A 12,379-nucleotide genomic window follows, 5' to 3' on the forward strand; every position below is an offset into this window, starting at 1 on the left:
ATGGACAGTAGTTCCAGATTTGGTGTGCAGGAGCGTGTGAGAGGAACAACGTTCGCACTGTTGCACCAGTTGTTGTTCACCATTAAACACACGCCGCCTCCCCTTGACTTCCCCGAGTCCCGTGTCCTGTCCATGCGGTGAACCGAGAAGAACTCGGCCGGCTGGATGGCGTGGTCCGGCACCGCTGGGTTCAGCCATGTCTCGGTGAAGCAGAGGAGATTGCAGTCCCGAATGTCTCTCTGGAACTTTATCCTGGCCCTGAGGTCGTCAAGCTTGTTCTCCAGTGACTGGACGTTGGCGAGCAGGATGCTAGGCAGAGGTGTGCGGTGTGCACGAGCTCTCAGCCTGTTCCTGACGCCGGCTCGCTTCCCTCTAGGCCGCCGCCGCTTCCCTTTGTTCTCCCTCGAGATCTCACTCGGCCAGCTCGGATCCGGAGTTAAAAACTTCGAATTGTGAGTACATTGTATACCAATAGAAACAAGAGTGTCACTGTCATACCTAATGTACCCAATGGTGATGATTTTGCCGATTTAGAAACGCTGAAAACTAACTTAAAAAGCAAAGACAAAGAAAAAGTGGTCGGAGCAGTCGTGACGGCAGCCGACCTCACCGGCGCCATCTTATATCATAGACACACCTTCTACATAGCCCTAGAAGGCAAAGTAGATCATGTGACATTACATGCACAGTATAATTTGTTTTCAGTCTTCTAACCTGAAAGATGGTCTACAATAATTATTTTATGTGTTTAAATTGAAAAATTTATTAATTGTGACATGCAAATTACAGACAAGTATAGCTTAACACACGCATAGCTGTAAGATGTTTCCCCCCATACATTTAATATAAATAAACTCAAAGCACCACAAGTGCACCACCTTGTGGCATCACCTTGTGCAGGTCGAAAACACATACAAACATGGTCATACAATTAATTGAACAAATGCACACAGAAAAATAATTTTACATTACAGTACAACAAGTGTGCTGAGCACATTTTTTTTTAATTACACAAAGTGCAAAAATAAACCTGCGTTATTCAGGTTTTAACATCAAACCCAGATGACTTGGAAATTAAATTCAATGTTGAATTGTTACAATTTTAAAAATCAACTTCATTGGAGGCAACACAGTGATGCAGTGCTATCACCTCACAGCAATAGGGTTTATCCTGCCTGTGCCTTTGGGGCAAGGATGCGGCGGGAAGGCCTGGCTCACAGTCTCTGCTCTAATTCATTCCAAAGGTGTTCTATCAGGCTGAGGTCAGGACTCAGTGCAGGCCAGTCACATTCTTCTACACCACACTCTCTCATCTATGTTTTTATGGACCTTTCTTTGTGCACTGGTGCACAGCCATGTTGGAACAGGAAGGGACCATCCCCTAACTGTTCACACGAAGTTGGGAGCATGTCATTGTTCAAAATGTCTTGGTATGCTGAAGCATTAAGAGGCTGTGATGTTCTTCTTTATAGTGGACAGAAATTATTTTTTGGAGTGGTACAAATAATTTGTGTGGCATCTTATTGAATTCAGAAGAGCTGATTGTTCTGCAAATAGTTTGAAATGGTTATTTAAAAAAGGGATCACAAAGTAGGAACTCCAGCATCACTTGAGGGAAGATGAACAACTTTAATAATTGACCAACGCGTTTTGGCTTGTCGCCTTCATCAGGGTCATGATGAAAAAACCTTTTCTACTTGGAATTTATGTTTTTTGTCTGATTTTAGATCAATTTTGTTAATACAGTATGTCAAAATGAAAGCATAACTGTAAATTCAAACACGTGAGGTTGTGCTGAAAACAATGATACCAAACAAGGCAAAGTAAATAGATTTTAACGGTGAAATGTAGAGGAAACATCAAAAGTAGTGAAAAATGGCCAATTATACACTGGACCCCAGAGGGTTAATTTTTTTTTAAAAGTAACACAATAGTTACTTTTCAAGTAATTAATTACTTTTAGAATATTGTAACTCAGTTACTAACTCAGTTATGTTTAAGTAACTAGTAACTATAATTAATTACTTTTTCAAAGTAACTTGCCCAACACTGATGACAGTACATTTAGAAAAAGACTGAACAGTATGGCTTGTTTGGAGTTTTTTTTTGAACAATCCACAAAACCTCTCTAACAAAGTCCTTTGAACAGATTAGACCGAAATGGAGTTGTTTAGCAATATTGCACAGCAATATTTGTTGAAAACACCAATCCATCCATCCACTTCAGCTGGAGTCTATCCCAACAACATGAGGGTGAGATTGGTGAAAACATATCAGTACAAACACCTCATACTAACTGGAGGGGGAGGGGTGATGGGCTTATTTTGTAAATACAGTGTATGGGAGCCTTGCAATTCCCATTCAATCCTCTGTATACCAAAGTGTACTAGAGTGAAATCTGAGGCCATCTGTCTGCCAACTAAAGCCTGGCCAAAATTGGGTAAGTGCAATACTACAATCCCAAGCCAAGCCAAATCTACAACAGACTGGCTAAAAAAGAGAAAAGAATAAAGGTTTTTCAGTGGTCTAGTCAAAGACCAGAACTCAACGTGAATGAAATACTGTGTCGTGACCTTAAGAGAGCTGAACATAAATAACTGCTCACAAACCTCAAAAAGTGAAGGAACTCTGTAAAGAAGAGTAGATCAAAATCTCTTCACAATTTCAATTTCTTATGTGAAAGACTGACGGAATCAAACATAAAATTATTATTTCAGGTTATTGCTGATAAAGGTGCTTCTAAAGTAACTGAATCATACGTTGTTTTTCCACATCCTTCACAGAGCCCCATGAAAGCTTTTTGTCCACATATATGTAAAACAGATGAACAACAATAAGCTACATGAGCTTAGAATTTGATTTCTTTAACCTCGCACATGTTATTTTAAAATGCGTGTGAATGTTATGTCCAGCACAAATACAAACATAAACATTAGAACAGGAATAAACACACATGTAGACTTTGATTTGGTTCTGCTGGCATATTTATTTATTTATGAAGCTATATTATTACTAAATTAAATAGAAATAAATTAGATGGGAATCTACATTACATGACCACAAGTATTATATTCAACTATTCTAATATTAAGCAGTAGCACCTGGTAAGTAAACTCATTTTTATTAGTACTTCTGATCCAAAGTAATGAAATGTAGCGATAACTTTGCTGACAGATTATCTTGCTGAAAACGACCTAGTTTACTGGAAACTTTTCTAAAAATGTTTAAAATGTAGTAAAAATGCTGCAAAAACTTCATCGAAGCCATCAGGAGTTGTGCTTGAAATGTACCGTTTGAGGTAGCCATGTTGATCTTGCACATGTTGCGCTCAGCTGTACTGAATCAAATACTCCGGATATATTTGATTTGGATCAAAAATGACAAAAATATTAGGATGATTGACAACATCAACACAGCTGTCATGCAAGTTTTCAGGACTCCCATGATCGGGTTTTTGGAAATGAGATTGTCCAGCAACTGGTTTTCCAGTCATCACCCGAGCCAAAAATATAATTTTAGTTTCTCCAGAGTGTACAGGTTGTGTTTTCCCGCCATAAACTGGCAGTGGTTTCGAGCTGCTCGGACTGTATCTGTCGGCTAATGCTGCATGTTTGGCAAAATAAATTCCTACGTAAAAAAGAAACTTAGATCAGCTGGGAAGAAAAAAGACAGAAGAAATGGTAAAGAGTTAGAAATTCAGATTTGCACAAAACAATGAACTTACCTTTGCCAAATACGTGGGCATGTTGTCCAGCTAACCGTACATCAAAGTTATACTTGCAAATGTAATCCACATTTTTGATATCAGTCCCATGAAAGAGTCGTCTCTCTTGAATTTCTTTGATGCCTTGAATCCTCATCAGCTGTTTCTTTTTCCTTTGATGCAAATATAAAAATAATGGTAATAAAGAAAAGAAATTATTAACAAAAAACATAGTGTAAAACTTAACTTACCTGCAATATAATTCCCAAAGATCCAAATTCTGTATCCTGTTGATTGACAGAATGGTTCGGTCCAACAGCCCATCGGTCTTTACATAATGTTTCACTGTCCAATACTCGGGGGAGTGCTCACTCAGAGGGATTAACTTTAAAAAGTATCCGAAATCAGTTATTACTGAAATATCTGCGGTTTTAATCTATGCTTCTAACTGTATTGTATATTTGTGCTCTAGCTGTAGATATTTTCGACATTAAGCAACATTTTTGTCACCTGGTATGGCGATTCGGGATCAAACGATTCCCAGAAAACAGGAGCAAGGCTGAAACAGGAACACCTGCGGGAGGAGAGTTAAGTTTCCATTGTGCTGAAACTTTCACTTTCATTTTGATAGAAACTATACTGACGCTAACTTGTAAACCTCACTGCTGTTACAATTGAGAATGTACATTTCTTGTTTACCTTTTTTCTGTGTTGTAGCTTCTCCTGATTCTTTTTTGCCTCCCTGCGGTGAGGTCTGTCAGTAGCATCGCTGCACAAAAACACATGTATTAATCTGAGCTAAGTTCTTAATGTGTGAATGAAGACTGTGAGCATGAAAATGCACAAAAATTACCAGAGAAATCAATCTGGCCCCTGTAACTGAAAGATGATGTGTTTAAAACAGCCTTGGAGTTTTTCAGGTAAAAATTTTCAACAGCCTCACTGCTAAAGGGGAGATCGGGGTCATCCTACAGAAAAGGGACAAGAAACTAGAAACATAAGCTTTACTTGACAGTATGGAACCAGATAATGTGATCTAAAGAAATACACAAATTACCTCAAACTGGTGCCACTGTCCACAGTCAGCAAGGTAATACCAGCACCAAGGGGTGTCAGCTGTATCCATATATTCCACTAATGTATTTTCCAACATCTTTTGTTGCTGTTTCTTGTTGTCAGAAATGTAACTGATTATATCACAGAAAAAGCTGAAAAATTAACCTGCTTCCTCTCTATGACTTAACTACTGGTGTTTCTGACTCCTCATGATTCAAATCTCATTCATAGACACACCTTCTACATAGCCCTAGAAGGCAAAGTAGATCATGTGACATTACATGCACAATATAATTTGTTTTCAGTCTTCTAACCTGAAAGATGGTCTACAATAATTATTTTATGTGTTTAAATTGAAAAATTTATTAATTGTGACATGCAAATTACAGACAAGTATAGCTTAACACACGCATAGCTGTAAGATGTTCCCCCCATACATTTAATATAAATAAACTCAAAGTACCACAAGTGCACCACCTTGTGGCATCACCTTGTGCAGGTCGAAAACACATACAAACATGGTCATACAATTAATTGAACAAATGCACACAAAAAAATAATTTTACATTACAGTACAACAAGTGTGCTGAGCACATTTTTTTGTTTTGTTTTTAAAATTATACAAAGTGCAAAAATAAACCTGCGTTACTCAGGTTTTAACATCAAACCCAGATGACTTGGAAATTAAATTCAATGTTGAATTGTTACAATTTTAAAAATCAACTTCATTGGAGGCAACACGGTGATGCAGTGCTATCACCTCACAGCAATAGGGTTTATCCTGCCTGGGGCGTCCCTGTGCCTTTGTGGCAAGGAAGTAGCGGGAAGGCCTGGCTCACAGTCTCTGCTCTAATTCATTCCAAAGGTGTTCTATCAGGCTGAGGTCAGGACTCAGTGCAGGCCAGTCACATTCTTCTACACCACACTCCCTCATTCATGTCTTTATGGACCTTTCTTTGTGCACAGCCATGTTGGAACAGGAAGGGGCCATCCCCAAACTGTTCACACGAAGTTGAGAGCATGACATTGTTCAAAATGTCTTGGCTTGGTATGCTGAAGCATTATGAGTTCCTTTCACTGGAACTAAGGGGGCGAACCAACTCCTGAAAAACAACCCCACAGCATCATTCCTCCTCAAACAAACTTTACACTTGGCACAGTGAGGTCAGACAAGTACCGTTCTCCTGGCAACCACCGCAGCAGCTCGGCCATGGAAATCCATTCCATGAAGCTCTCTATGCTGAGTTTCTGAGCCAATCTGAAGGCCATGAAGTTTGGAGGTCTGTGGTGATCAACTCTGCAGAAAGTTGACAACCTCTGCGGCACTATGCCCCTCAGCATCAGCTAAATCTGCCGTGGGATTTTATGTGGCCTAAGACTTTGTGGCTAAGTTGCTGATGTTACCAGTTGCTGTTACCAATAACAGTTGACTATGGAATATTTGGTAATGAGAAAATTTCATGACTGGATTTGTTGCAAATGTGGCATCCTATCACAGTACCACACTGGAATTCACTGATCTCCTGAGATTGACCCATTCTTTCACAAATGTTTGTAGAAGCAGTCTGCACGCCTAGGTGCTGGATTTTACAAACCTGTGGCCATGAAAGTGATTGGAACACCTTAATTCAATATCTGCACTGCTGGGTGAATACTTTTGGCAATGTATTATATATCTTAGGCTAATTTGTGATCCTAGTTTGGCCATACATGTGGATGTGAGTATGAATGATTGATTGCTTCTCTGTTATGAATGTGACAGACCCAAAATAATTTAGAAAACGGATGGACAGACGAACTTGGTTGAAAACCCCAATGAAATTCAGCGGTCAGAAAAGATGCACAGAAACGAATTGCTCAGGGACGACATCACACATTTTACATGTTTATGTCAATATGACACAATTACAAAACCTTTCATGGAAAGTGCAAGATAAAAAAATGCAGAGGTAGGAGCGTTTTTATGACAAAAACATGAACAAAAATCCATGCTTATATAATACATGGTACTACTAGACACAGATTTTCAGAACATGGTGCAAAATGAGTGAGCAGAGCATGTTCTTGGATTTATAAAGAAGCATATGTATGGCACTGTGGAAGTAGAGGGAGTGATGGAGCCGGTGGTCGGATATTGCCTATGATCTACAGGCTGCAAGCACCACTCTTATTTTATCTAAGCAAATGTGCACACATATTCAGTAAGCAAGCATAGACTCAGGATTAAAGATAAAAACAGCACAAAGACTGTCTTCGGTTAGCATCTTTTGAAGTCATGGAAACGTTCTAACTTCTGGGTCCAATTATGTATGCTGTACAGTATACAATTTGACACAAAGTCCTTACTGTCTTACCAACTTCTTCAAAGGCACTTAGATGACCCATGCTCCATTCAGTCATGGAAATCAATTATCCTGTCATCTAATTTCATATCCTAGCTTTTCCAGCCTTTATTAAAAAAAAAAGTTGGCATCATTTTCTTAGGCATCAGTAGAACTCAATCAGATACTCTGGATAAATCTGATTACTGTCAAAAATGACATAGATCTTTGGATTGGCCATATCATCCACACAACTGTCATAGAAGTTGGTGAAACTGGCATCCTTAGAGGGTGGTCTGCAGTACATTGGATGACCAACTGTGTATTCTCCAACAAGCACTCTGGCCAGGAACATGGTCTTATAAGGCGGCTCACTCGCAAATATCGGTGGTGCGAGTCCATGTCTCTGTAAGGTCGTGTTGTGTTTCCCTGTGGTGTGACAGAATTTACTGGAATATTTGGCATCGCGGGCAAAGTAGCTCCCTGCAGGAAAGACAAGAGCACAATGTTAAAACTGGACAAAAGGAGAGTAGCAAAGTCTTTCATGATACAACATAAAAGATCTACCTTTGCCATAGACATCGCCATGGCTTCCTGTGAGCCGCCAGTCAAAGTTAAATGTACATATAGCTTGTATATTGCTGTGTCCCGTGCCATGAAACAGCATTCGTTCCTCAATATCCAGTGTTCGCTTGACTTTTCGCAACTGTGTTTTCTTCCTTAGAGGAGCACCAAGGAATGACAACATAAAACAAATAATGACTTTGATACTGCATGACTGTACAAAGTTTGATCAGTGAAAAGTTCAGCAACTTTTCCCATAAAGAGCAAAAATCATACCCAATTTAAATTTTGCCCCATCTATGCAATTCAGGATTTTCACCTTGTGCACCTCTATATCACTTCCAGTACTGCTGCTATTTTTAGATCATTTCCTGGAAGGCCTGCTTGGACCACTTGTACACAGTGCAGAAAGCAAACTTCAACTAAATTCAAACGCATTAAACAGTTTGGAAATGGCTGTGGGCTGTCAGCTGTGAAGATGAATACCTTGCACCAATGCCCCTAGTCTCTAGCACTTGTGGCTCAGGTGGTAGAGCGCATTGTCTACAGACTTGGAAGGCCAGTTGGTTTATCCTTGACTCCTACAGTTTGCATGCTGAATTATCTTCGGACAAGACACCAAACCCCGAGTTGACCCTGATACATCAGTCGCAGAGTGAATGTGAGAAAGGGCTTAGGTATAGATAAAAGAAGTGTATGAATGTATGTGTGAATGGGTGAACGACACTTGTAAAGTACTATTTTAAGCAGAAAGGTGCAATATAAGTACCATTAAAACAATAACAATATGAGAACAATAATAGAAACTGACCTATGTGGTTAGGAAAAGATCATCAGAATTATTTGATTTTTCTGGAGCTATTAAAGACTGGGCACGTTGAGGAACTGGAGAGAGAGTGAAGCAATGAAAATATGCAACTAAATTTGGGAATGTATACAGTATAGACTATCCTGTACTTTTTTTTGTATTTTATTTTATATTGTTTTTAATTTCCTTTAGTATTATTAATATTATTATTTTTTTAATTATTTTTTTATTTGTTTTTTGAATGTCTTGTGTTCTTAGTGCTTTCTTACTGCCATATGTTTAAGGTGTTTAAAGTGTTGGATGTTTATGAATACAAAATTCAACACATATATGTTTACAATAAGAACAATAATAATAACAACAGTATAGTAATTTATTGTGTGTTGACAGGTTAGGATGTGCTAGCAAGTGAAAAAGACTGAAAACAGCTTTTGTTTCTGACCCAGTCACCTTGCATTATATTCACCTTGTGGATTCCCCACGAGGTGAATATAATGCAATGCAGGTAAGTTTAATCTAACAATTTATAAGAAATATGTACAAACGTGGGCTTTGAAGTGGATAAGGTTCCAGTTCCGCTGAATGGTTATTATCAAAAAAAAAAAAAAAAAGTCCTCTGCCTTTTCAGGAGGCCGGAATGAGCAGCCAGCTCAGAAACCTCCCAATCACAAAGCGTTTTCAGAGGTATATGTATAAAACAACGCCTTTTAGTGAATTAATTTGTTCAACTGCGTCCCACGGGGTCAAACTGGCATTACATTTCTGGGGCATTTTTGAGAAAAAATTTGGCACAAACACCCTGAACTGTAGCGGTTGCCAACATGCCACTGCACGCCCACACAGCCAGCACTGTAAAAGCAGGAGTTTTACTTCCTTTGCCCTATTCAAAAGACTTTGTTTTCCTTTATAAAATGAAAATTAAATTACATTCAAGTTGAAGAGATGCCTTTTTGACACAGTGCAGGTGATCCAGTGTGAATTACAGATGCATACTGGCAATTTCCATGAAATGATCTAGAAACAAGTGCACATTGTGCACAGGAGACGAGCTTGAAGAAGACATCGGCTGAAAGGGGTGGATTCATGGAATTCGGTTCAATTCTTTAATTTATGCTAAGAAAAAAGCCAGCATCTTTATTGGAAGTTTGGGAAAACTAGAATTTACAATTTTCCCAGTGTCACTAATGGAGTGCAATTTAAGTGTAATTAAGGCAGTATATACAAGGAAATATTTTTCCTCACAAAAATGTAGAAAATAATATTCTACCTGCAGAAGAACTCCCATAAATCCAGGTTCTGGATCCTCTGGATGGATTTAATTGGATGATCCATTGTTCTTTCATACAGTCTGGCTACTTCTTTAAATTCATATGTGTCTCTGCCAAGCTGGATGAGCTGCAAAGGCAAGAAACACTCACACAGCTCTACCCTTTTCTGCAGTGTGTTTCATATTTCTCTTTTTCTCTCTCATTTGCAAATGTTTGACCTCAGACTGAACAAAGTTGGGAACTTCTGGACTGACAAAACACCGCATACAATCACATGCACACCTGTCTAAAAGTTTTGACCAGTCTGCCACTATTTTTACATCAGAAATCAAAAGAACATAAAGGTATCGTCTCAATACTAAAAATGTGTGAACGAAGCTAAGTGGAACAATAAGATGTGTTTCCGTACTTCTGTACTCACTTGATAGGGCTCATCTGTGTTTATTCTTTCCCAGTGACAGGGAACAGGCAAGGCGAGATTATCACAAATAAACCTGGGAGGATCAGCAAAGGAGAAGAGTCAGTAAACCAATCACTGCATCAGAATGAGAATGGATGTGTTTGCTTTATGCTCACACAAAAATAATTCAACGCTTGCAAAAAAAAAGAAAAACGAAAAAAAAGGAGGGAAAAAGGCAATTGTTCTCTTTTCTTTTGTTACTTTCATTTCCAGGATTTTAAGGACAGGAGATGCTTGACCCCTAAACTTCCATTTAATACATGGTCTTCTTAAACCCCTTTAACATAACTTTTCCATGATAGCAAGTAAATAAAACCAAATTATAAAAAGGCTCTCTGGATGTACACTCAAACCATCAAATCTTACCTAAATCCAGTTGCAGAGTGGAGGGAGCGTTTGATCGGCCGTTGCTTTCCTGTTGTTACATTTATCTGTCGCATGACTGTTTGGGGATTTAATGACAATTAGGTGTTCATGTGCAATTTCTTTAACAAAATAAACAACAGAAAAACTAACTTATCCTCAATAGAACTGATGCGACGGGATTTCCTTTGAAAAAGCTTTAACACTCTCAGCCTGGATAAAGTACCTTTAGAATTACTTTAATTAACTCATGAGTTTTCACCTGAGAAGTCCAGTCTGTATGTGTACTTGGCTGTGTAAAACTCCATCACACCACGCTGGTTCCTGTTGTAGCACTGCTCAATCTGAGCGCTGGTCACAGAGCAGGCTGCACTGGGATCAATCTGACAGGAAAATAAAAGGGGGGGGGGGAGGGTTAACCAGCCAATCAGTTAATTAACAGTTAGTTAAGAGAGTTGATTCTTTATTTAGGTCAAAGGCTTAAAATTTATCTGAAAAAACATCAATTCTTTGGTTTGACTTAAAGCTTGTCTTGTAAATCGATATATATATTTGGAGGTTTGAGCTACTGGTGGGATAAATAAGACAGCTGAGTGTAACTCGCTGTCAGAAACTGATAAACCAGAAAAACACATTTTAAATCTGTTCATGGATTTTTGATGCATCATTGTTAAATTCCTTTTAATTGCAGTTTAACACATAACCTAAGTAGTGGCACATGATGGCCATTTTTCTGCCTCCCTACAATCAACCCAAGGCAGTGTTTTTTTTTTTTTTTCTATAAATGTATTGATGATGAGCTAAAAGGGGGAATAAAAACCTGCAGAGTCTGGCAAAATACGACCAAAGGAGGGGCGATATGCTGGGCATACAGAGTAAAGCCAGTTACAAAGTCTGCTATTGTGTATAAAGTTGTGGTATCATGTGAACTACCTCAAACATATGCCACACTCCACACTCAGCCAAGTAGAACCAGCACCAGTTGGGCTCTGAGGTGTCCATCTCCTCAATCTCAGTGGACTCCTCCTCTGACGATCTGATGGCTAACATAGCTAAATCTGAAATTAATAAGTGAAAACACGCCAACACACTTAGGCAAATAGCAACTAAAATACAAGAAAGTATGGGGGAGGGCCTAAGGTGGTGTTTTGGTCGTCAGACAGTCCTGACGTTGAGGACTTGTTTTCAGCAACGGTCGCGAGAGCATTACATCCTGTAAACAATTTCATACAATACAGGAAACTGCCATGTTGAACTAAGCTATCATTAGCGGATGCCGCACCCGACTCATCTCGACTCTACTGGTGTCTTACCAGTTTTCAGCCTGCCTCTGTCCTTATCGGAAAACAAAGCCTTCATACATGATCAACAAAGCCTCAGAAAAATCACAGGTTCCGTCTAAGCTTGGGGGACTAACGCCAAAAACCATTTTCGTTATCCTAGGCGTTGTTTACTTTTATTTCCCCGTTCGTCATACACTCCACGTCAAAGCGTCGACGTCATGTAACTCCTCCCTCCTTTAAATCAGGACTGTTTCCCGGAGTTTGTCCTGACAGGCGCACTACCGGTGCAATGTTATACGGCTCAGGTGTTTTAAAGTTACGCACGCGGTTAAAAAAGTTAATAAAATAAAATAAGAGGACTGTATGGAAACTTACTTACTGAAGTCATTACTCCCCCTCCCCTAAAAAAATAATAATCGCTGTAATAATCTAAAAATCGGGGGTAATAATTAGCTCAACCTGTCATTTTTGACTTATTTGTTTTTCAGTGCAGTCAATAAAACAAATACATTAGATATTATGTAAGCTAAATAATGACGGCAAAGTTATTTTT

The 12,379-nt window shown here is 38.9% G+C and overlaps 2 protein-coding genes across 4 annotated transcripts; both read right to left on the bottom strand.

Annotated features, from left to right (window-relative positions):
* Positions 1 to 2,967: 2,967 nt before the first annotated feature.
* On the bottom strand, positions 2,968 to 6,564 carry LOC146689642 (protein mono-ADP-ribosyltransferase PARP11-like). The gene is made up of 7 exons (XM_085436601.1): positions 4,761 to 6,564; positions 4,557 to 4,671; positions 4,403 to 4,472; positions 4,214 to 4,277; positions 3,955 to 4,088; positions 3,725 to 3,876; positions 2,968 to 3,627 (listed from the first exon to the last, which is right to left on the bottom strand). The coding sequence occupies exons 1-7, from the start codon at positions 4,854 to 4,856 to the stop codon at positions 3,329 to 3,331; spliced, it is 930 nt and encodes a 309-aa protein (XP_085292727.1). The 5' UTR covers positions 4,857 to 6,564; the 3' UTR covers positions 2,968 to 3,328.
* Positions 6,565 to 6,631: 67 nt separating this feature from the next.
* Positions 6,632 to 12,044, bottom strand: LOC146689643 (protein mono-ADP-ribosyltransferase PARP11-like). 3 transcript variants are annotated; one of them, XM_085436599.1, is made up of 8 exons: positions 11,857 to 12,044; positions 11,477 to 11,601; positions 10,806 to 10,926; positions 10,547 to 10,622; positions 10,142 to 10,214; positions 9,720 to 9,847; positions 7,648 to 7,799; positions 6,632 to 7,563 (listed from the first exon to the last, which is right to left on the bottom strand). In XM_085436599.1, the coding sequence occupies exons 1-8, from the start codon at positions 11,900 to 11,902 to the stop codon at positions 7,247 to 7,249; spliced, it is 1,038 nt and encodes a 345-aa protein (XP_085292725.1). In that variant the 5' UTR covers positions 11,903 to 12,044; the 3' UTR covers positions 6,632 to 7,246. The 3 variants fall into 3 exon arrangements, with proteins under 3 accessions (XP_085292725.1, XP_085292726.1, XP_085292724.1); XM_085436600.1 differs by having other exon boundaries at positions 7,648 to 7,795; positions 10,130 to 10,214; XM_085436598.1 differs by having other exon boundaries at positions 10,130 to 10,214.
* Positions 12,045 to 12,379: the final 335 nt, after the last annotated feature.

Source organism: Copadichromis virginalis, linkage group LG17, assembly GCF_057382275.1.
Source record: "Copadichromis virginalis isolate Kocher_CV1m ecotype Utaka linkage group LG17, C_Virginalis_male_GT1.1, whole genome shotgun sequence".
Taxonomy (NCBI): Eukaryota; Metazoa; Chordata; class Actinopteri; order Cichliformes; family Cichlidae; genus Copadichromis; species Copadichromis virginalis.